Source organism: Leptonychotes weddellii, chromosome 13 (assembly GCF_054177405.1).
Source record: "Leptonychotes weddellii isolate Sample4059 chromosome 13, ASM5417740v2, whole genome shotgun sequence".
NCBI classification, from domain to species: domain Eukaryota; kingdom Metazoa; phylum Chordata; class Mammalia; order Carnivora; family Phocidae; genus Leptonychotes; species Leptonychotes weddellii.
The window spans coordinates 73,802,393-73,824,710 of record NC_138381.1 but is presented as its reverse complement, the minus strand read 5'-3'; the positions used below and the strand labels follow the sequence as shown (position 1 = coordinate 73,824,710).

The window sequence follows — 22,318 nt, the reverse complement described above, 5'->3', positions numbered from 1 at the left end:
AAAGAAAGAAAAAAAAAACAGTTTTGTCCTGATTGGAATGTAGTAAATGTAAAAACATAAAATTTTTAAAATATTAACTGAAAAATAAATATATGCTGGGTACCTACTATCCGTGAGACATTATGCTAGACACCATGGGGAATACACATCCCTAGCTCTATAAACATGTTTCTAAACTGCAGAAAATTATAATGCATTAGAAGAAAAAAAAAAAGTCACACACTGCTTTGTAATGCTGAGTATTCAGGACATGAGGTAGACAGCTGGCTCTCCGACTGTGTTCCATGTAACCCTATGATTTCTTAGGGGTACCTCACAGCAGACAAAAAGAAAGCTGAGTAAGTTAAGGTTCTAGGACACCCCCCTCCCAACTTTCCTCCCTCACCACTACCTTGTTGTAACTGGAATTCAGCATGAGACTTAAATGGGGGCAGGAGGAAACAAACCATTCTGTGCTAAAAAGAAAATGTTGTGGGCGCCTGGGTGGCTCAGTCGGTTAAGCAACTGCCTTCGGCTCAGGTCATGATCCTGGAGTCCCTGGATCGAGTCCCGCATTGGGCTCCCTGCTCGGCAGGGAGTCTGCTTTGCCCTCTGACCCTATCCCCTCTCATGTGTTCTCTCTCATTCTCTCTCTCTCAAATAAATAAAATCTTTAAAAAAAAAATTAAATTAAATTAAAAAAAAAAAAGAAAATGTTGTAAATTTTAGTAGCCATTGGTGCAGGTAATAAAAACAGACCACAGTGAGCTGCAAAGGTCAAGGAAAACTCTAAAGAGGAAAGGAGGTTTGACTTGGTTTTAGAAAAGTATTTTTTTTGAAGATTTTATTTATTTATTTGAGAGAGAGAGACACAGTGAGAGAGGGAACACAAGCAGGGGGAGCGGGAGAGGGAGAAGCAGGCTTCCCACGGAGCAGGGAGCCCGATGCGGGGCTCGATCCCAGGACCCTGGGATCATGACCTGAGCCGAAGGCAGACGCCTAAGGACTGAGCCACCCAGGCACCCCTAGAAAAGTATTTAAAATTCTAGGAAGGAAGGAAGGTATTTAAGGTAGAGAGTAAATCCAGCAGTAAGATAAGCAAGCTCAAAGATAGAGACAGAAATGTCTAGCATACAGAAAATGCCACCTTGGGTCAAGAAGTAGATTAATATTGGGGGAATAATGAGATTTTAGGTTGAAAAAGAGAAGATACCCTGGGAAGGGCCCTGAATGCCAAGGTATGGCATCCCAACTTTATTTGGTAAGCAACAGAGGCTACTGTAGATTTTTGAACAAGAAATGAGATGATATAATAAAAGCAATGCTTAAGAATTTCTTTGTGCTGGGGTGTCTGGGTGGCTCAGTCAGTGCGTGCTACTCTTGATTTAGAATCAGGTCACGATCTCAGGGTGTTAAGATCGAGCCCCGCATCAGGCCCCTGGGCATAGAGCCTGCTTGAGATTCTCTCTCTCCCTCTCCTCAGCCCTCTCACCTCGCTCTTAAAAAAAAAAAAAAAAAAAATTCTTTGTGCTAAGGAGGGAAGTTAACTAGGAGATTACAGTAATGTCTGGATACAAACTATCACAGGAACAAGAACAGAGAGGAAGAAAAGCATGCAGATGTAGCGCTCGCGCTCCCTTCAGCAGCACATATACTAAAATTGGAGTGATACAGAGATTAGCATGGCCCCTGTACAAGGATGACACGCAAATTCATGAAGCGTTCCATATAAAAATAAAAAAAGAATGTGGATGTAACATCACCAAGGAAAACTTTAGAAAGCAAGGTAAAAGGAAGCAAACAACAACTTTCTTCCCAAACAGAAACCAAAATAATCCTTGTGTCTCTGTTATTTCCCTACAAGCAGATAAAGAACAAGGATGGATGAGAAAGATGTGACTCTTGTCTGGAAGTGTATTATGAGCTAAAAGAATAAACCCAGCTCATGGGGCGCCTGGGTGGCTCAGTCCTTAGGCGTCTGCCTTCCGCTCAGGTCATAATCCCAGGGTCCTGGGATCGAGCCCCTCATCGGGCTCCCTGCTCAGCAGGAAACCTGCTTCTCCCTCTCTCACTCCCCCTGCTTGTGTTCCCTCTTTCTCTCTCTCTCTCTGTCAAAAAATAAATAAAATCTTTAAAAAAAAATTAAAAATTAAAAAAATTAAATAATAAATCCAGCTCAGGTTACATAAAGCCTCTAAGACTCTATCTATATAATAGGTATTTCATGTGTCCAATGTTAATGAATTACCATTCTAATTTATCATTTGCTTCAAAGGAAAGTTTTTGCTTTCATCTCCAGAAGTTGTTTCATAAAATATTGTTACTTTGAAACACGATAAAAGTCTGACTCTGCCAAAATATTAATTACAAAGTTGTTCTGATTATTACAGAAAATGTATTTTACAAAGCAGACTACGCATAAATGGTACTATCAGTGGAAAATTAATGAATCAGCAACACATAGCAGAGCAGACAAGCTCAAAGCATATTCTCACTTCAAGCTCAAAGTTTAGTGCCTATCCTACTAATAAGAACCAAAAGAAAGATTTATATTAGATAATAAAGACTATAAAACAATACTGTTCTAATCCGAAAATGAAAAAAAAATTTTATAAATACATTTACAATAGGGGTACCTGGGTGGCTCAGTTGGTTAAGCATCTGCCTTTGGCTCAGGTCATGATCCTGGGGTCCTGGGATTGAGCCCCATGTCAGGCTCCCCACTCAGCAGGGAGTCTACTTCTCCCTCTGACCCTCCTCCCTCTCGTGCTCTCTCTCTCTCTCTCAGATAAATAAGCAAAATCTTTTTTAAAATAAATAAATAAATAAAATACATTTACAATAGCAAACTCCATTTTGGATAACATTTTTAACAACAAAAAAAAAGGAATACGGAGGAATAAAGCTATCAACAGAAGTATAAAACTTATACCCTGATAACTACAAAATATCTGAAGAACATTAAAGATGACCAAATAAATGGAAAGATATACCATGTGCTTGAACTAGAAGATTTAACATTGTTAAGATGGTAACACTCCCAAAAATGATCTCCAGATTCAATGTAATCCCTATCGAAATCCCAGCTATCATTTTCCAGAAACTGACAAGATGATCCTAAAATTCACATGGAAATGCAAGGGACCCAGAATACACAATCTTAAAAAACAAAAACAAACAACAGTTGGAGTACTAACACTTGAATTCAAAACTTACTACAAAGGTACAGTAATCAAGGGTATCTGGCTCAGTCAGTTAGGTATCCAACTCTTGGTTTCAGCTCAGGTCATGATCTCGGGGTCGAGATTGAGCCCTCCATCGGGCTCCGCACTCAGTGCAGAGTCTGCTTGAGATCCTCTCCCTCTTCCTCCCCCATTTGAGCCCCCCCCCACACTCTCTCTAAAATAAAATCTTTAAAAAAAAAAAAACACACAAAAAAGTATAACAATCAAAACAGAATAATACAGACAGAAGGACAGACATATAAATCTATAGGCTATAACTGAGAGTACAGAAATATACCTTTACATTTATGGTCAAATGAACTTCAACAAAGGTGGTAAGACATTTGAATGGAAAAAGAACAGTCTTTTCAACAGATTGTACTTGGACAAGTAGATATCCACATGTAACACCATTAAGCTGGAGCTCTACCTCACACTTTATATACAAAATTTAACTAAAAATGGATTACACACATAAATATGAGAGCTAAAAAAATAAATATGAGCTAAAACAATAAAAATCTTAAAAGAAAGCAAAGGAACAAATCTTCATAATCTCAGAGTAAGCAACTTTTTTAGATACAACACAAAAAGAAAAAACAAGAAAAAAGAAAACATAAACTGAACTTCATCCAAATTGAAATCTTTTGTGCTTTAAAGGACACCAGCAAAAAAAGTGAAAAGATAACCCACACAATGGGGAAAAATATCGGCAAACCGTGTCTGATAAGGGGATGAGTGGTATCCAGAATATTTAAAGAATTCTTACAACTCAGGGGCGCCTGGGTGGCTCAGTCATTAAGCGTCTGCCTTCAGCTCAGGTCATGGTCCCAGGGTCCTGGGATCGAGCCCCACATCGGGCTCCCTGCTCGGCGGGAAGCCTGCTTCTCCCTCTGACCGTCCCCCTGCTTGTGTTCCCTCTCTCGCTATCTCTCTGTCAAATAAATACATAAAATCTTTAAAAAAAAAAAAAAATTCTTACAACTCAATAATAAGACATACTAATTTAAAATGTGGGCGAAGGACATTTCTCCAAGGAAGATGTGCAAATCTCCAATAAGCACATGAAAAGATTCATTAATCACTACAGAAATGCAAATCAAAACCACATGGGTGCTACTTCACAACCACCCACCAGGACAGTATTATCAAAAAGACAGACAACAGCTACTGATGAAGATACGGAAAAACTGGAGCTCTAACACACTGCTGATGGGATGGTAAAATGATATAGCCACTCTGAAAAACCATCCTAGCAGTTCCCCTGAAAGGTTAAACTCTGAGTTACCATATATGACCCAGCAATTCCACTCCTAGGTACATGCCCAACAGAAATGAAAACATAATGTCCACACAAAAATCAGCATATGGAGGTGCCTGGACAGCTCAGTCGGTTAAGCACCCGACTCTTGATCTCAGCCCAGGTCTTGATCTCAGGATCATGAGTTCAAGCCCTACACTGGGCTCCACACTGGGCGTGAGCCTACTTAAAAAAAAAAAAATCAGCACATGAATGATCCTAGCAGCATTATTCTTAACAATTAAAAAGTAGAAACAGGGGCACCTGGGTGGCTCAGTCGTTAAGCGTCTGTCTTCGGCTCAGGTCATGATCCCAGGGTCCTGGGATCGAGCCCCATGTCTGGCTCCCTGCTCAGCGGGAAGCCTGCTTCTCCCTCTCCCACTCCCCCTGCTTGTGTTCCCTCTCTCTCTGTGTTTCTGTCAAAGAAATAAATAAAATCTTAAAAAAAAAAAGTAGAAACAACTGAAATGTCCATCAACTAATAAATGGATAAATAAAATGTAGTATACCCAGAATGGATGTAAAGGACATTATGCTAAGTGAAGTAAGTCAGGGGAAAAAAAAGAAAAAAAAAAAAAATATATATATATATATATATGATTTCACTTATATGTGGAATATAAAAAAATGAACAAACAAAATAAAACAAAAAACAATGCTAAACACAGAACTGGTGGTTGCCTGAAGGGAGATGGCAGGAAGAAAGTTCAGGGGTGCGTGGGTGGCTCAGTCAGTGAAGTGTTTGCCTTTAGCTCAGGTCATGATCCCAGGGTCCTGGGATTGAGCCCTGCATCCGCTCCTTCCTCCCGCGGGGAGGCTGCTTCTCCCTCTCCCTCTGCTTGTGTTCCTTCTCTTGCTCTCTCTGTCAAATAAATAAATAAAATCTTTAAAAAAAAAAAAAAAGGATAACTTAAGGCTGTATCTCTTTTGAAATGACCACCAAATGGCAAAATCGTAAAAACTTCGAGGCTACGAAGCCTCAAATTCCTAAATCCCTTTAAGAGAAAATTATATTTAATAAGATTTTATTGTGGATGTAAGTAACTTCTGGGATCTGACATCATTTAGTCATTTGGAAATAAAGACTACATTGCTTAAGAGCAACGTTGGAAAGACTCAAAAGGGATGTCATCCATTTAAAAGTACAGCAACATACTTTTTATGAAGCCTATACGATTTCAAAATGCAGCCTTTAAGAAGGAAAAAAAAAAAAAAAGACCGGGGTTGGGGTGGGGGGAATCTTTTCTCCTTGATAGCTATATGCAACTATTAAAAAAAAAAGTCATTATTCCCTCTTCTCTGACAACAAATACAGCCTAGAACAGTGCTTACTTTTTAACTGTGATTTCCAAAAAAACTTCTGAGTCCTAGAACTCAAAGTAAATTTATTACCACTCAAGTAAGAAATGACAGAACCTTAGCAAGAAAATTGAGATGGAGGCTGTCAGAACTGCTGCAGTAGGCAAGGATCTATAAAGGACATCAGCTTCAAAAGTGCAAATACAGTGGAGGGAAAGCAGCAATAATGGGCTTTTTGAAACACAGTAAGCCATCTGAAAAAATTCCTTCCTGAGCAAGATGTTGCTCCAAGGAAAAGGACAGTATATCATGTTGGGAGTCTTCAGTTTCAGTCCACACATTACCTGCTGTGTTAAAAATAAATTAAATATTAAAAAACAGACTATGGTTTTCTAGTTAGAATCAAACCAAACACTCAAATCGTTTTCTTTTGTTCTTCTCTGACATCTGACCTAGGTATCCTTTTGACCAAAGTCTGGAAAGAATCAACAGATGTGGAAAAGCAAACCCCAAATACTGTTCTTGTTAAAAATACAGCTTGCGGGCGCCTGGGTGGCTCAGTTGGTTAAGCGACTGCCTTCGGCTCAGGTCATGACCCTGGAGTCCCGGGATCGAGTCCCGCATCAGACTCCCTGCTCAGCGGGGAGTCTGCTTCTCCCTCTGATCCTCCCCCTCTCATGCTCTCTGTCTCCCATTCTCTCTCTCAGATAAATAAAAAAAAAAATCTTAAAAAAAAAAAAATACAGCTTGCAATTCAATTTGTGTCTCTATCCCACTTATGGAGCCCAATAAGTAAGCTTAGAGTATAAGTAGGAAACAGGATAATCTGAATCAATGCACCATTTAGAAAGTGCACAGGATATAGGCCTTCCACAATAAATGGCCCTATAAATGCTTTTCATGCTACAATATTTGACCAAAAGTTTAAATAAAGTGCTTAGAGTCAGTAGCTCTATTTAGACAGTGCCAAATTGTGTCAAAATGCATTAATGATGAAGAAACCTTATATTCTTCTTATATAAAATTATATTTTACAGTACTATGATGAAATAATATTAAAATCCCTCAGAGGAAAATATACCCAACTTAAATATGAAAAAGCAGTTCTTATTTTCCTTACTAATAAACTCTGAAAAATGTACACATTGGATTCTCTAAACTTCAGGCAAAATATTTTTAAGATAAACTATTTCCTCTTATTTTACTAACCCAGTATATAACATGAAAACACTGGAAGTAATACAACATTTGAGAAGCAATCTTCTTAAAATCTAAATTAGCAAAATTAAAAGTTGAGCTAAAATTTTCAGAAATTTTACTTTTTTAGAAATTTTCCCATTTAATATACCGCTGTGTAAGACTTAAAAATCAACCAAGTATCAGGAGTAAAAGCTTAAACCGACAGGGGCACCTGGGTGGCTCAGTGGGTTGAACATCCGACTCCTGATTTCAGCTCAGGTCATGATCTCAGTGTCATGGAATCAAGTCCCATGTTGGGCTCTGTGCTCAGCATGGAGTCTACTTGTCCTTCTCTTTCTGCTCCTCCCCAACTCACTTTCTCTCTCAAATAAATAAAATCTTAAAAAAACAAAAAACCTTAAACCCGCAAACTAGATTTCTGTGAGAAGATCTAAATGAAGATCAATAGCCAAGACTCCACAGAATCAAATGCACACCAAATCCTACAGCAAAGCCAGGTTAATATAACACATAGAACAAGAGAAAAATGGAAACCCACTTTTGAGGCTTGATTTACTTAAACAAGGTGATAGGGGCACCTGGATGGTTAAGTTAAGCGTCTGCCTTCAGCTCAGGTCATGATCCCAGGGTCCTGGGATCAAGCCCCATGTGGGGCTCCCTGATCAGCAGGGAACCTGCTTCTCTCTCTCCTCGTCCCCTCTCCCCTGCTTGTGCTCTCTCTCCTCTCTCTCTCTCAAATAAATAAAAATCTTAAAAAACAAAAAACAAAACAAAAAAAGAACCCACCAAGGTGACAGATTCCAGAGAATGTTAGATTTCTATTTCCTGTATTATCTCCAAAAGTGATCAAAAGAAATTCTAACAAAGATGCCAACAGAAAGATATTTTGTAGGGTATCAGGAGGTGACACTCTGTTTTCAGCCTTTCCATTAGACTCCTGGTTCAGAACCCATTTTGAGGGGGTAGGGGGAGTCTTTAGTCTATATCATCAGAAAGAATGAAATGGGTCAATGGGTCTAATCATTACTAGAGCAATTTTTTTAATAAAAGGTAACTGTTTTCATCTCAAAAGTTAAAGAGAGAGAAGGGAAAATGGAAAGAAAGTGATTTTGTTGAAAATTTAGGGGGAAAAAAATAAATTCAGAAATGTTCAGGAAACAAAAAACAGAATTTAGGAACTGAAGTGCCAATACCATTAGCCAATACAATATTCTTTTTACAACTTACTCTTAATTCTATAGCAAAGTGTTGAGACCTAGGTTAAGAAAAAGCTAGTAAATAAAATTAATTCCAATTCTTACAGCTGTACAAACACCTTTCTGTTTCCTTGGCAAATATGTAGAACACTTTACAAATCAGACTGTTCTTTTCTTATGTAAATTAGAACAACTGTTCAAGTGCACATACTCCCTTAAAACTCTCTGCCAGGACTGATCTGGGTAAAAAAGTAGTCAAATGGAAAAGAAATTAAAATGCAGACAATTTATCCACATTCCTTCACTGCCCTGCTTTATTACTTTTTTTTTATTTAAGATTTTATGTATTTATTTGGCAGAGAGAGACACAGCGAGAGAGGGACCACAAGCAGAGGGAGTGGGAGAGGGAGAAGCAGGCTTCCCGATGAGCAGGGAACCCAATGTGGGGCTCGACCTCAGGACCCTGGGACCATGACCTGAGCCGAAGGCAGACGCTTAACGACTGAGCCACCTCAGTAGGCGCCCCTATTACTACTTTTAATATACGTGCTATTCATAGGACTTCATTGAGTCTGTGAAGAGCAAGAGAAAAACTAAAACTAAAACCAGACAGTAATTGAGTAAACAAACTAGCATTGTTACACTGCTGCCAAGTAAACCGTCTTCCTGGACTCCTCTGAATTACCTACCAGAAGAGCTCAAAAATGCTACTTGTTTTTGCTTAAACTGTCCTGACTAGCAGAGTGTAAGTTGTTTTCTGATTCCCTATCATGGGCTAGTATTAATCTTGCTCACTTTTATCATTCAGCAAGCTGACCAAATAAAAATCATATTCCATTGCTTTGAAACTACATCTCTTTGATTACTAGTGAGGTGGACTACCTTTCCATATGTTCACTGGCCATTTGAAAAACTTCTTTTATTCGTTTTTTCCCAGTTTGTAGCATGTCTTTTAAAATTTATGGTACTTTTGGACACATCTAAGTCTTTAATTTTTTATACTCAACTATTTCAGTCTTTTATATTATGAATTTTGGCTTTGGTGGTCATGCTTATAAACTCCTTCATAGATTTCCTCTGGAATTTCTATGTAAGCTTTTTTTTTTTAATACTTCTCTTTTTAGCCATTTAGGGTTTATTTTGGTGGTGAGTATGAAGCAGGCATCTAATTCCCCCCAAATGTTGTACCAACATCATTTTATAAATAAATAATCCACCTTTACTACAGACTTAAAGAGTTATCTTTATCATATTATTAGCAAAATACCCATATGAATTTTATCTGTTTTGGATTCTCTATTCTTTGCCACTATGGCAACTATGGTTTAATTCTGATCCATTTTAATGTTTCGTAGGGCAAGTCCTCCTTCATGACTCTTGTAGAAAAATTTCTAAAATTCTTCTTTTAATAAGTACTATCTTATAAATTTTAGAATCATTCTGTCACTTTCTACAAAAACAGAGATACTATCTTTAGTGATTACTTTGAGGAAAAAGGACAATTTTACAGTGTTACGTATTTCCATTCAAATGGCATGTTTCTCCATTTAGTCGAGTCTACTTTTATTTCCTTCAGTAGTGTTTTCATAAACACTATGCTTATTTCTATGCTCTTCTAAGTCTTGTTCCTTTGTGAAGACGTTTTCCTTTTAAACCATCTAGCTGATTAATGCTGTCCAGCAGTTATCAATAGTTTTCATATATATCTTAAATCAGACCACCTTACTCTTATTAGTATTATTTTTATTTTATCTAAATAAAATTCTATTTTATTCTAGAGGTTTTCGTTTGCTTTTTATTTTCTTTTGTTTTTAATAAATGAAGAATTATTGTTTTGACCTTGGCATACACATGAAGAATACAGCAGAGAATTTTTATATACTCTAAAAACATATAAAGAAATGAAATTTTAACAAATCAAAGATCATATTTTATTTTTATTTTATTTATTTATTTATTTATTTATTTTTTAAAGATTTTATTTATTTATTTGATAGAGAGAGACAGCGAGAGCAGGAATACAAGCAGGGGGAGTGGGAGAGGGAGAAGCAGGCTTCCTGCTGAGCAGGGAGCCTGATGTGGGACTCGATCCCAGGACGCTGGGATCATGACCTGAGCCGAAGGCAGACGCTTAACGACTGAGCCACCCAGGCACCCCAAAGATCGTATTTTAATAAACATGCAATACTTCCCTATTGCATACCTCCAACTACGCTGTTTAATGTTTCATCACCTGTTCTACTATACCTATTTATTTTTTTAAATCTCAGTAACCTCTGTGCCACCTCCATACTGGCCTCAGTAAATGTTAGTTTCCATCTAACCACTTGGCCCTAGCATGGACACACAACCTTCTCTTACTAGCCCACAGCAAAGCTGAGGCAGTCAAATTTCTGATGGTTCAAGTTTTAACAGAAGAGTATTAGAACACAGAATTACTCAGCTAGCTCACTAGAAAAACTAGTCCAAAGCCCACAGGCCCAAGCCAACCTCTTTACAGGGCTTTCCTGCACCGCTCCATGGATATCCCCCAGCCAAGACCACCTGCTTATCCATCACCCCATCTGCCTACTCACCACAGGGCCTATCCTCCCTCCTGTCAAAGGGCAGACTGCTGATCATGAACACTTGTCCAGCTTTATAGCTGCTTGCCTGTCCAACATTAGCACTGCTTGCCCATCTACAGAGCCTACTGCCTGCACTCTTAGCTCCAAGAATGTGCCTCTTCAGCTGCAAGGCTTGTGGCCTGATCACCCTACTACAAGACCACCCGTGAATGAATTTAGAAGAATTTAGACTCCTCAGAATTCAAGGTTTTCCAAGTCATAGCCTGCGGAGATTTGTCTCTTCCTTAGATATGACTGATATGGCCTTCCTAATGTCATGCCCTTCAGAAGAGATCATTCTCGGGGCACCTGGCTGGCTCAGTCAGCTAAGCATCTGCCTTCAGCTTGGGTTGTGAGCTCGCGATCCTAGGATCAGCCCCTAGTTGGGCTCCCTGCTCAGCAGGGAGTCTGCCTCTCCCTCTGCCCTTCCTCCCGCTCGTGCTCTCTCACTCTTTCAAATAAATAAATAAAATCTTTAAAAAAAAAAAAAAAAGAGAAGAAGAGCTCATTCTCTGTTACTCACAGGACTGTGCCCTATCAGAGCTACAGGACAACCACATGAGAACACAATAGTATCACACCAGAATAAAATAATCTATATGACTTTATTTCTCTACCCTCTAATCACACATTCACACCCCAAATTCCTCCAACTACTACAACAATTCTTCATGTCTCTGAACTCTATTTGGAATTCAATGCCACCAATTTTAACATTCCATTTTTCTTGAATTCCTTCACGTGCCTTGGTATTTCCAACTATGAAAATGCCTGGAGCAGAACTTCTTAACATGGACATGTACATGAACTCCCTAGGGAACTGTGAACACTACAGAATTAAATGTAAAAGTCTGTGTGCATGTTTTTTCTAGGGTCAGGGTATACAGTTTCACTAAGTTCTCAAAAGGGACCCAAAATAGATTAAGTCTTGAATTTCTCTGTACTGTCTATAGCAACAAGCACAGCAATGAACACATTCCAGGGCTCAGTAAGTATTTGTTGGCTGGCTGTATACATAAGACTTAACTTCTAGTTTCTCACTCTTTGTATAAAATAGTAATTTTTAAAAAATATGTGAAGGTCCTAATTTCATTCATTCAAAAGACATTTACACTGTGCCTGTCCGATGTGGGAAAACACTACACTAGGCTCCAAGGATTAAAAAAAAAACAAAAACAAAAAACAGTATCCATGCACAAGGAGCTCAAAGTTTAATAGGGGAGACAGAATCATCTAATTATATAACACAACAAGGTATAAAGGCAATACAAAAGATGCTGGGAGTGGGCTTATATGTGGTTGCTGAAATTAGGAGACTATAAAACGACTGAGAGGCAGTAAGACCAGTGGGCAAAGAAACAAGCACTGGGAACACACACACATTTAAGAGCACTCTGACAGAAATGAACCCCAAGACTGGGCAGGGAAGGAATGATGAATAAAACACATGAAAAACAGAAGAGCAGCTTCTGAGGGAGGATGAAACCAACAGTGTCAAAAGCCACACTAAAGTCTGAAAAAGACTACAAAGGACCTAGCAATGAGAGGTTACTTCCAGGTAGTTCCCCAGTAGTGAACATAAAAGTCAGATTATGTTGCAAAGAGGAGTCAATAGAAAATAAGAGGGGCGCCTGGGTGGCTCAGTCGTTAATCGTCTACCTTCGGCTCAGGTCATGATCCCGGGGTCCTGGGATTGAGCCCCGCATCGGGCTCCCTGCTCCGCGGGAAGCCTGCTTCTCCCTCTCCCACTCCCCCTGCTTGTGTTCCCTCTCTCACTGTGTCTCTCTGTCAAATAAATAAAATCTTTAAAAAAAAAAAAAAATAGAAAATAAGAGTTAAGATGTTTGGATAATGGGGCACCTGGGTGGCTCAGTCAAGGGTCTGCCTTCGGCTCGGGTCGTGATCTTGGGGTTCTGGGATCGAGTCCCATGTCAGACTCCCTGCTGAGCAGGAAGTCTGCTTCTCCCTCTGCCCCTTCCCCCCATGTGCGCTCTCTCAAATAAATAAATCAAATCTTAAAAAAAAAAAAAAGATGTTTGGATAAGAAAGGAAGACAGGATAGTAAGTGGGAGTTCAGGATAAAAAGGAATCCTCTTCAGGAGGGGAGGGACTTGAATAGGTTTTCTGGCTAAAGGGAAGGAGTAACTGGAGAGGAAGAGGTTGAAGAGTCTGGAAACAGAGGTGACATAAAAGAGCAAGAATCTAGGAATGGGGACACCTGGGTGGCTCAGTCGACTGGGCGTCTGCCTTTGGCTCGGGTCATGAACCCGGAATGCCGGGATCGAGCCCCGCGTCAGGCTCCCTGCTCAGAGGGGAGCCTGCTTCTCCCTCTGCCTCTCACCCAGCTCGTGTTCTTGCTCTCTCTCTCGAATAAATGGATAAAATCTTTGAAGAAGAAAAAAGAAAAAAAAGAAAGAACCCAGGAATGGTAAAGTCAAGGGCATGATGGGAGAAGTTGGGATTCAAGAGGAAGTGAAACATCCCATCTACTAAAACCAAAGGAAAGAGAGTAATGATGGCAAGGGGAAGATAAACTTGTAGGTAAAGGAGGGAGCAGACAGTTGATGATGGGAGACCATTCCCAATAACTAATTTTCTCACTTGTCATTTTTCAGTTATTGTGACAAAAAGCTGGAAAGAGGGGCACCTGGGTGGCTCAGTCGGTTAAGCGTCTGCCTTCGGCTCAGGTCATGATCCCAGGGTCCTGGGATCGAGTCCCGCATCGGGCTCCTTGCTCAGCAGAGCCTGCTTCTCCCTCTGCCTGCCTGCCACTCCCCCTGCTTATGCTCTCTCTCTCTCTCTCTCTGTGTCAAATAAATAAAAAGCTGGAAAGAAAAGTGACTCTTCAAACTAAATCCCATTTCAATGGTCACAAATAAGGAACAGATGAAATTACACAGTATATTAAGAGTCAAAGAATGAGTTAGAGACAAAGTATGTTCTATGTTATTTCACCAAAGACAGTACAGTATGTATTTTTGATCAGCTCTAACAACCCAAACACAGTAGGAAAAAAGATCTAGGATGAGAGTTGACAATGTTTTTCTATAAAGAACCAGAAAATATTGTTTGGCTTTGCAAGCCATACAGTATTACAACTACTCAATTCTATCGCTGTAGCATCAAAGTGGCCACAGACAATACATAACAAACAAGCATACTGTGTTACAATAAAACTTTATTTACCAATGAGTGGATTTGGCCCACAGGCCTTAAGTTTGCTGACCCCTGTTCTCTAGACTGAGAACATGCCAAGGAAATGAAACGGTAGAAAGAAGCCTAAGTCAGGAGCAGGAGAATGAAATAAGAAAGTAGACACAGGGGGCGCCTAGGTGGTTCAGTTGGTTTAGCGTCTGCCTATGGCTGAGGTCGTGATCCCGGGGTCCTGGGATCAAGTCCTGCATCGGGCTCTCTGCTCAGCGGGGAGTCTGCTTCTCCCTCTCCCTGCTGCTCCCCCTGCTTGTGCTCTCTCCCTCTCTCTGTCAAATAAATAAATAAAATCTTAAAAGGAAAAAAAAGAAAGAAAGGAAAGGAAGGAAGGAGCCAGAAAACTAAAATGTAGTTGAGTTGGGGTATTAAATCAAAGAGCAAAATAGGAATAAAGGAACAACAGAAAAAGCAGAAAGAGAGTGAAGGAGAAAAGCAGATGAAGAAACACTGGAAAGAGAAAGGAAACCAGGTAAAAAGTGAGTAGAGATAATACACCAACTCCAAGGTAGAAAGATGCAGAGAGAAAAACAGGTTTATGCCCTAAAAAATAGGTGGCAAAATGAAGCAGGATGAAAATGAGAGCATCCCAGGTCTGTCTGCAATGGAATTCAGATAAAGGATAAAACACATACTAATTTTACAGTGATAATCTGATGGTCTAATTATGGGTGTGCAAAAAGAACCCACAGCTTACAAAATGTAGTTACTTTTCATTTGGCCCGCAAATCAATCCGGTAACATACACAGCATCCAAAAGATCAAATGAAACTTATTCACGATCATAAAAAGAAATCAATTATTTCTAGGCCTCTTATTCACTTGCATATGCATATGAATATGACAACTTTAAAAACATTAAAATGAAAAAGAAAAACTTATGAAAATCAGTAAAAGTCAGCATTAAGAAGTTAAAAGCCATATTAACCTAACTTTTAAAAGTTTCCCCAAAAATAAAGCCAAAGATTTAAAAAAGAATCTTGAATAATATAATAATATGTATATTTATATTATATAGGAATTTTGTTTCCTTTTGGCTTTATTTGTAGGGAAACCCTTTAAAGTGAATGCAGATTTATTCTGACACAGCTAAACAACAAATTAGACCACATAATTTATGTCACAATAGTACAATGTTTAAGAACATAATGTTGGGGGGTGGTGCCTGGGTGGCTCAGGTCATGATCCCAGGGTCCTGGGATTGAGTCCTGCATCGGGTTCCCTGCTCAGCAGGGAGCCTGCTTCTCCCTCTCCCACTCCCCCTGCTTGTGTTCACTCTCTCGCTGTCTTGCTTTGTCAAATAAATAAAACCTTAAAAGAAAAACAAACAAAAAAAAATATGATTTGGGGGTTAGTGGGTGCTGGGTTTGTGTCCTCACTTTACCAAGTTACTGGATTGTGTCTTAATTTTTTTAATTAATGAACCAAGCCAATTAATTACTCTAAAAAAGTTTTCTCTAAGTATACTAACATTATCTCCAAAATAATACTTATAGAGGGCACCTGCTGCCAGGATAGTATTAAAAACCTGGCTTAAGAGACCTGAAATCCTAAACACATGATTTAATACTATTTTCAGGATACTATGCACTGGACACAATTGTATAATTCACTAAACCACTATAGTCTTTAAAATAAAATACCCGGGCGCCTGGGTGGCTCAGTCGTTAAGCGTCTGCCTTCGGCTCAGGTCATGATCCCAGGGTCCTGGGATCAAGTCCCACATCGGGCTCCCTATTCCTTGGGAGCCTGCTTCTCCCTCTGCTTCTCCCTCTCTGTCTCTCATGAAAAAATAAAATCTTGGAAAAAAATAAAATAAATAAAAAATTAAATACCCAAAATTACTCCACTATGGGATATCCTCATCAAGAAAACTGTATTTTTATGTATGCAGCAAAATACATCCAGCCTGTTATGAGTGTACTGAACACTGTCAAAGCTGTCGCTCTGACCTGTATGTTCTTGGCTTTCTACAATGAACACAAATGACCTGAGAAATAAAGACATAATAAAATAATAAAAAATTTAAAGACATTATTTTGAAGAGGATCAAAGAATGGGATACCATAGATATTTCCAAGTAATATTTATCTTTCCAAATTTGAGAAATGCCAATTCACTTTAAAAAACAAAACACAAAGTCTATTGTGAATGGCTGTTAGCTAAACGGCCTGGTACCCAACAGAGTAAGGAACATTTTGTTGTTGTGTCCAATACTTTTTCTAGAGTGTTATGTACTAAATTCAACTGAAATTGTATTTTCCCTTTCAGCTTATTATCCAAAATTAATTTTTAAGTTTAAAACAGTAAAATACTTCAACAGTATAAGCATAAATACAATTTTGTGGTCCTAGGCATAAACAAGACCAACTCCTAAGGCAGCAACTAAAAAAAAAAGACTTGTTTCCTTATATGGACCATTGAAGGACTCTTAGACAAAGAGTTGTGAATCAGAGACACAGACATTTGAGAAGGTACAAAAACAGAACACAGTGCTTTCTTCAGCATGGCAAAGCGGTTAAAGGTACCTAGCACTGCTAGCTTCTGAAAAAAACAAGCTAACTATAGGTGAGAACCTTGTTACGGGTCCAAGAGAATGGCTTTAACTTTCTGGTGGCTTGTATTTCTCAATAACAGTGTAGAAAAATAAACACAGCAACAAAAACAGCTATTGATATAGACTGAATAATGAAAATCAAAAATAGTGGTGAGTTAAAATTCACAAGAGAATGGACTACAGGGGCGCCTGGGTGGCTCAGTCGTTAAGCGTCTGCCTTTGGCTCAGGTCATGATCCCAGGGTCCTGGGATCGAGCCCCGCATCAGTATCCCTGCTCGGCAGGAAGCCTGCTTCTCCCTCTCCCACTCACCCTGCTTGTGTTCCCTCTCTCGCTGTGTCTCTCTCTGTCAAATAAATAAATAAAAATTAAAAAAAAAAAAAAAAGAGAATGGACTACAGAATTTGACCAGAAAAATCAATTTTAAGAATTTCAGAACCAAGTTCGAAATTGCCCAGAAGAGCCTTTCAACATGTTATGAACACTCAACACTGCAGAATATGCTCTCTGAACAAGTAACAGCAATTCCCATATTTCCCTCCTCAGTGGACACTTGAAACAGACTAAATTTTAATATAACTACATCACCCCTTTTATATTTTCAAAACATAGTCCCATACTCTGAAATTTTTTTTTTAAAGGTTTTATTTATTTATTTGACAGAGAGATAGAGAGAGAGCACAGATAGAGTGACAGGCAGAGGGAGAGGGAGAAGCAGACTCCCCGCTGAGCAGTGAGCCTGATGTGGGGCTCGATCCCAGGGCCCTGGGATCATGACCTGAGCTGAAGGCAGACGCTTAACCGACTGAGCCACTCAGGTGCCCCCCATACTCTGAATTTTTTAAAAAAATATGCATGTTCTACTTCTTTACCTTTTTCATCTTCATTAGACGATCGTTTTTCCATCCACAGCTCTCTGCCTTTCTCCCTTAGACCTGTGCTTTATTTCCAGGTCACAAAACTAAAACATTTATAGAACTATAAGCATAATAAAACTAGATAAGCATTATTTATAACCATTTTAAAACTAAAAATTTAGGGGCGCCTGGGTGGCTCAGTCATTAAGCATCTGCCTCCGGCTCGGGTCATGATCCCAGGGTCCTGGGATCAAGCCCCCATCGGGCTCCCTGCTCAGCGGGACGTCTGCTTCATTTCTCCCTCTCCCACTCCCCCTGCTTGTGTTCCCTCTCTCGCTGTGTCCCTCTCTGTCAAATAAATAAATAAAATCTTTAAAAAAAAAAAATTTATAAACTAAAGGACTGTAAGCCAAATAGGACAAGAAATTTCAGTTGAATATAATCTGTAGCATTCTTGACCATGAACTGTAGAAAATTCTCTACAAACTTTTTTTTTTTTTTAAAGATTTTATTTATTTGACAGAGAGAGACACAGCGAGAGAGGGAACACAATCGGGGGGAGTGGGAGAGGGAAAAGCTGGCTTCCCGCTGAGCAGAAAGCCCGCTGCGGGGCTCGATCCCAGGACCCTGGGATCATGACCTGAGCTGAAGGCAGACACTTAATGACTGAGCCACCCAGGCACCCCTCTTTACAAACCTTTTTAGTAGAACACAAACTCTCATTATTTATCCTACTAAAAGTACCAAGGACTCTTCCTCTGAAGTTTTAAATATTTTCCAACAAAAATGCATTAAAATTCCCATCTGTCTTAATCAGGTTATTCTAAAAAAAAAAAAAAAAATTTTTTTTCTTTAAAAAAAAAAGGTCTGTATAATTGATGTATAGAGTCTTTGTTTAAATAAATCTTATAAACCATGAAGCGTATTTAGGAAATCAAAATTCACCTCTTCTTGCATAACTGGAGTCCATATCTTTAAACTGTACCACAACAAAGTCTGAACACTTGAACAAAATACTCTCCATTATTTCTTCACGTTTTGGCCCCGAACTGGATTCCATACTTTTCTCATGTGCAGCATCAAGTACCAAATCACACTAAAATGAGAAGCATGAGTAAATATTCAAAATATTTATAAAATAAAATATGACAGGGATTCTTTAGCACATCAAGGTACTATTTGTTATAGGTCTTTGACAAAAATAATCTAGGTCAAAAGCACCTTATAATCATACTTTTTTCTCGGAAATATGACCTATTATCTATTGCATCATTCAAAAATCCTCTTATCTAAAGGTTGATCGTTGCTACCATAGTCTGTTTTTAGTATATTAATGGTGATAAAGAAGAAAATAATGAACCACTCAATCCCCCTTCTAGCCCCCAATGCTTGAAAAGGTCAAGATATTTTAATAAGCACACAGAGCAAGTTTAATTATACAAACCAGTCTATAATCAGTATTTGAAACTGAAGAGCAAAATCAAAGTGGTTTTAAAAAGTGCTTTAAAGAACATGAAAATGTGACAAGCATGCCCACCTCACAACTATAAATTGCTACATCAGAAACTAACAGACAGTGTCAGGAAGCCATACAAACATACAGTAGTTGATGATTCATGGGGTTTTACATATAACAAAAAGGAAAAGAGTAAAAATTACCTTAGGACTGTATGTTTTAAAAACTCCTTCATATATACCTCCATTTTTCACTTGTACTTCACATTTGGATCCCTAAAAACATACAATTAATTTATCAAAGAAACAGTGTGCTACCCAGTCAGGAGGGATAATTGTTTACATTTTACTTTTTATATAGCTCACCAGGCTTCATTCAGCATATTAGGTAGTCACTGACAGAACAATGAAAAAATTCTAAAACATTAACAATACACTGAATTCTCAAAATTCCTCAGGAGGCCCTGCTCAGAGTTTGCAGTATGAATTTAAATACTGAACTTAAATATTTCTGATTCTGGATTTAATAGGTGACAAAATAATGCACTAAAAACAATCAACTACTACTATTATTTTATACACAGCAGGGTTAACAAGAATGCTTTTATAGTGAGTCACAATAGTTTGGATGGAGTTCTATTTTTTCTAAATAATCCTGATTAAATGTGACCTAAGAAATGTTACTTTGAGAATCATTCATCTACATTTTAACATCATCAAATTACTTTACTGCACTCCCAAGGCAGTTTCTCCCCAATAATCTGGTAACTTACAACAACTGACGTAAGTATATGAACCATCCTCATATTTGCATAAATTCCATCAAAAGAAATCTAGAATATTAAGAAAAAAACATTATTAGCAATCAGTATTTATCCTTGTCTATATATTAAAGTTAACATTTATTTTGTTACAAAATGCTTAGTTAAGTTTATAATACCTTACATGCATTAAAGAAAGACTTGGTTTACTATGATCTTTTGTTTCTTTAGAGAACAGAAGCTTAAGTTTTCAACAGTGAAAACAGTCATACCATCTAACAATGTTTTGACTACATGTGATACAAAAAATCAAGTGAACTTCCATACACGAGGAATGACAAAACCACAGAAACAGAGGACAGATCAAAGGTTGGGGGGGGCGCCTGGGTGGTTCAGTCCGTTAAGCGGCTGCCTTCGGCTCAGGTCATGATCCTGGGGTCTTGGGATCGAGCCCCACATCCGGCTCCCTGCTCAGCGGAAAGCCTATTTCTCCCTCTCCATCTGCCTGTCACTCTGCCTACTTGTGCTCTCTGTCAAATAAATAAATAAAATCTTAAAAAAAAAAAAAGGTTGGGGAGCAGAGGGAGGAGGGATCACTACAAAGCGGCATAAGTGATTTTTCAAGGTGAGAGAACTGTCCCATTATCTTGACTGCGGTGGTGGTTACACAACTGTATGCGTCAAAACTCAAAGACCTGAGGGGCGTGGGAGGGATGGGGTGGCTGGGTGATGGACACTGGGGAGGGTATATACTATGGTGAGCGCTGTGAATTGTGTAAAACTGATGAATCACAGACCTGTACCCCTGAAACAAATAATACATGTTTTTGTTTTTTTAAAGATTTTATTTATTTGACAGAGAGAGACACAGTGAGAGAGGGAACACAAGCAGGGGGAGTGGGTGAGGGAGAAGCAGGCTCCCCGCTCTGCGGGGAGCCCGATGCAGGGCTCGATCCCAGGACCCTGGGATCATGACCTGGGCCAAAGGCAGACGCCCAATGACTGAGCCACCCAGGCACCCCAATACGTTATATGTTAATAAAAAAAAATTAAAGACTCAAAGACCTGTACACTAAATAGGGTTAAGTATACATAAATAAATAAATGAGGTGGAGGAGCGTGCACCTTTGTCAAAAACCCTTGACTATCTATCTTCTCTTAGCATATATGAATCAATGATAGTGCTCTTAGATCTCATCAACCACACCACTCCTTACTACATAAGCATGTGTCCTTCTGATTTGAAATAAGAATATCTGTCCAGTAATGGCAAAGTCTGAAAGATCAATGACAGTTTCACATTTATTTTTTCCAATCACAAGAAACTGCCCTTCATGCCCAGTTTAATTTTCTTGATAAAGTTCTAAAATTTAAAACAGAAGGCCTTTTCCAAGGGAGAAAAATGGAAGGACTTAAAAGAGGGCATTAATTCAAAATCAAAACCCCAAAGAACTTTGCAAACTCTAGTCCTGGTGTTACACTTATCTTTTTTGGGTGTTATTCATTTAGATTTGCTTTTAGCCATTTATAAAACAACAAATGACTTATTACTTTGCATGAAAAATACTATTTACAGATTATTTGACATTTTATATGTAGAATCATCTCAAAAAACAACACATATAGCTAATAATTTTATACCAAACAGTACTGAGGTATAAAAGTTATAGGAGATATAAAACCCAAGCAAAAGGATTTCTAAGGATTTCTTTTCACCTTGGCTTTGGTCTATGGTTCAGAAATAATATTTTAGTTACCACTCTTCCAAACAAGTGACATTAAATTACTCACCGTGGATTGAGGCAGTCCTTTGCTGTTTCGACCTCTGAAAAAATGAAACGTTTATTAAGTTCAACAGGCTAAACAAGCTAAAAAAAATATTTTCAAATTTAAAGTATCTTATAATTCCATTCAAATAAAGCATAGATAATCTGTGGGGAAGACTAATCTAATATTAAGTATAAAGGCTACCTAAGAATGGTTCCCTCTGTGCTTTGCTGGCTCAGAGACCCAAAACAGGTATGTATCATGGGAGGGAAGAAGGAGGAAAGAATGTGAACATGATCAAAATAAAATAAGTGAAGTAAAAATAAAAATAGCCTACTGGAAAAAAATAACCAATTCTAAACATAATAATCTTTACTCCCAAAGTAACCTATCGCTCTGTTACAGAAAGCTACTTAGGAATAAAATATAAATTCTACTCCTGATTTAACTGACAAATTATTGACTGGCATCAAAGTCACCTCCCATGTTTTTCCCTTGCCTCTAAAAATAGGCACTATGTTTACAACTGCAGAAAAACATTTGAAAATAAGTTAAAGCATTCAAAGCACTTTCACTTCTAAATACCTCTGTCAGGATCTATATAACAAGTACTTTTCCCTGCCAATCCCCTACCTCGGAACAATGCAGTACACCAAAATCAGCTGTCAAGTTATTTCCAATAAGGTGGACTCAAATGAATTTAGTTATAGAGTATAATACAACCTAAGGCTTATTCCACTGGAAAAGATTAGGCTCCTTATGAAATGATAAAAACATTAGTAACATAAAATGTTATATTCCTCATAAACATTAATTACTCTGGAGTAACAGGACTGGAATCTCTTTTTTTTAGAGACAGGGAAAATATGAGCAGGGGAGGGGCAAAGGAAGAGAGAGAATCCTAAGTGGGG

At 38.5% G+C, this 22,318-nt stretch overlaps 1 protein-coding gene and 1 non-coding gene across 11 annotated transcripts in view; one reads left to right on the top strand and one right to left on the bottom strand.

Annotated features, from left to right (window-relative positions):
- Positions 1-22,318, bottom strand: part of ATXN2 (ataxin 2) — a 117,407-nt gene that overhangs the window by 62,686 nt on the left and 32,403 nt on the right. For all 10 annotated transcript variants that reach the window (XM_031030652.2, XM_081802227.1, XM_031030645.2 and 7 more), the window contains exons 2-5: positions 21,432-21,465; positions 19,653-19,712; positions 19,084-19,155; positions 18,370-18,520 (exon numbers count right to left, since the gene is read on the bottom strand). In XM_031030652.2, coding sequence (XP_030886512.2) covers positions 18,370-18,520; positions 19,084-19,155; positions 19,653-19,712; positions 21,432-21,465 — 317 coding nt within the window. The remainder of the gene's footprint in view (positions 1-18,369; positions 18,521-19,083; positions 19,156-19,652; positions 19,713-21,431; positions 21,466-22,318) is intronic.
- Positions 1,610-1,713, top strand: LOC115941713 (U6 spliceosomal RNA). The gene has a single exon (XR_004076445.1). It is a non-coding gene; the product is annotated as a U6 spliceosomal RNA (small nuclear RNA).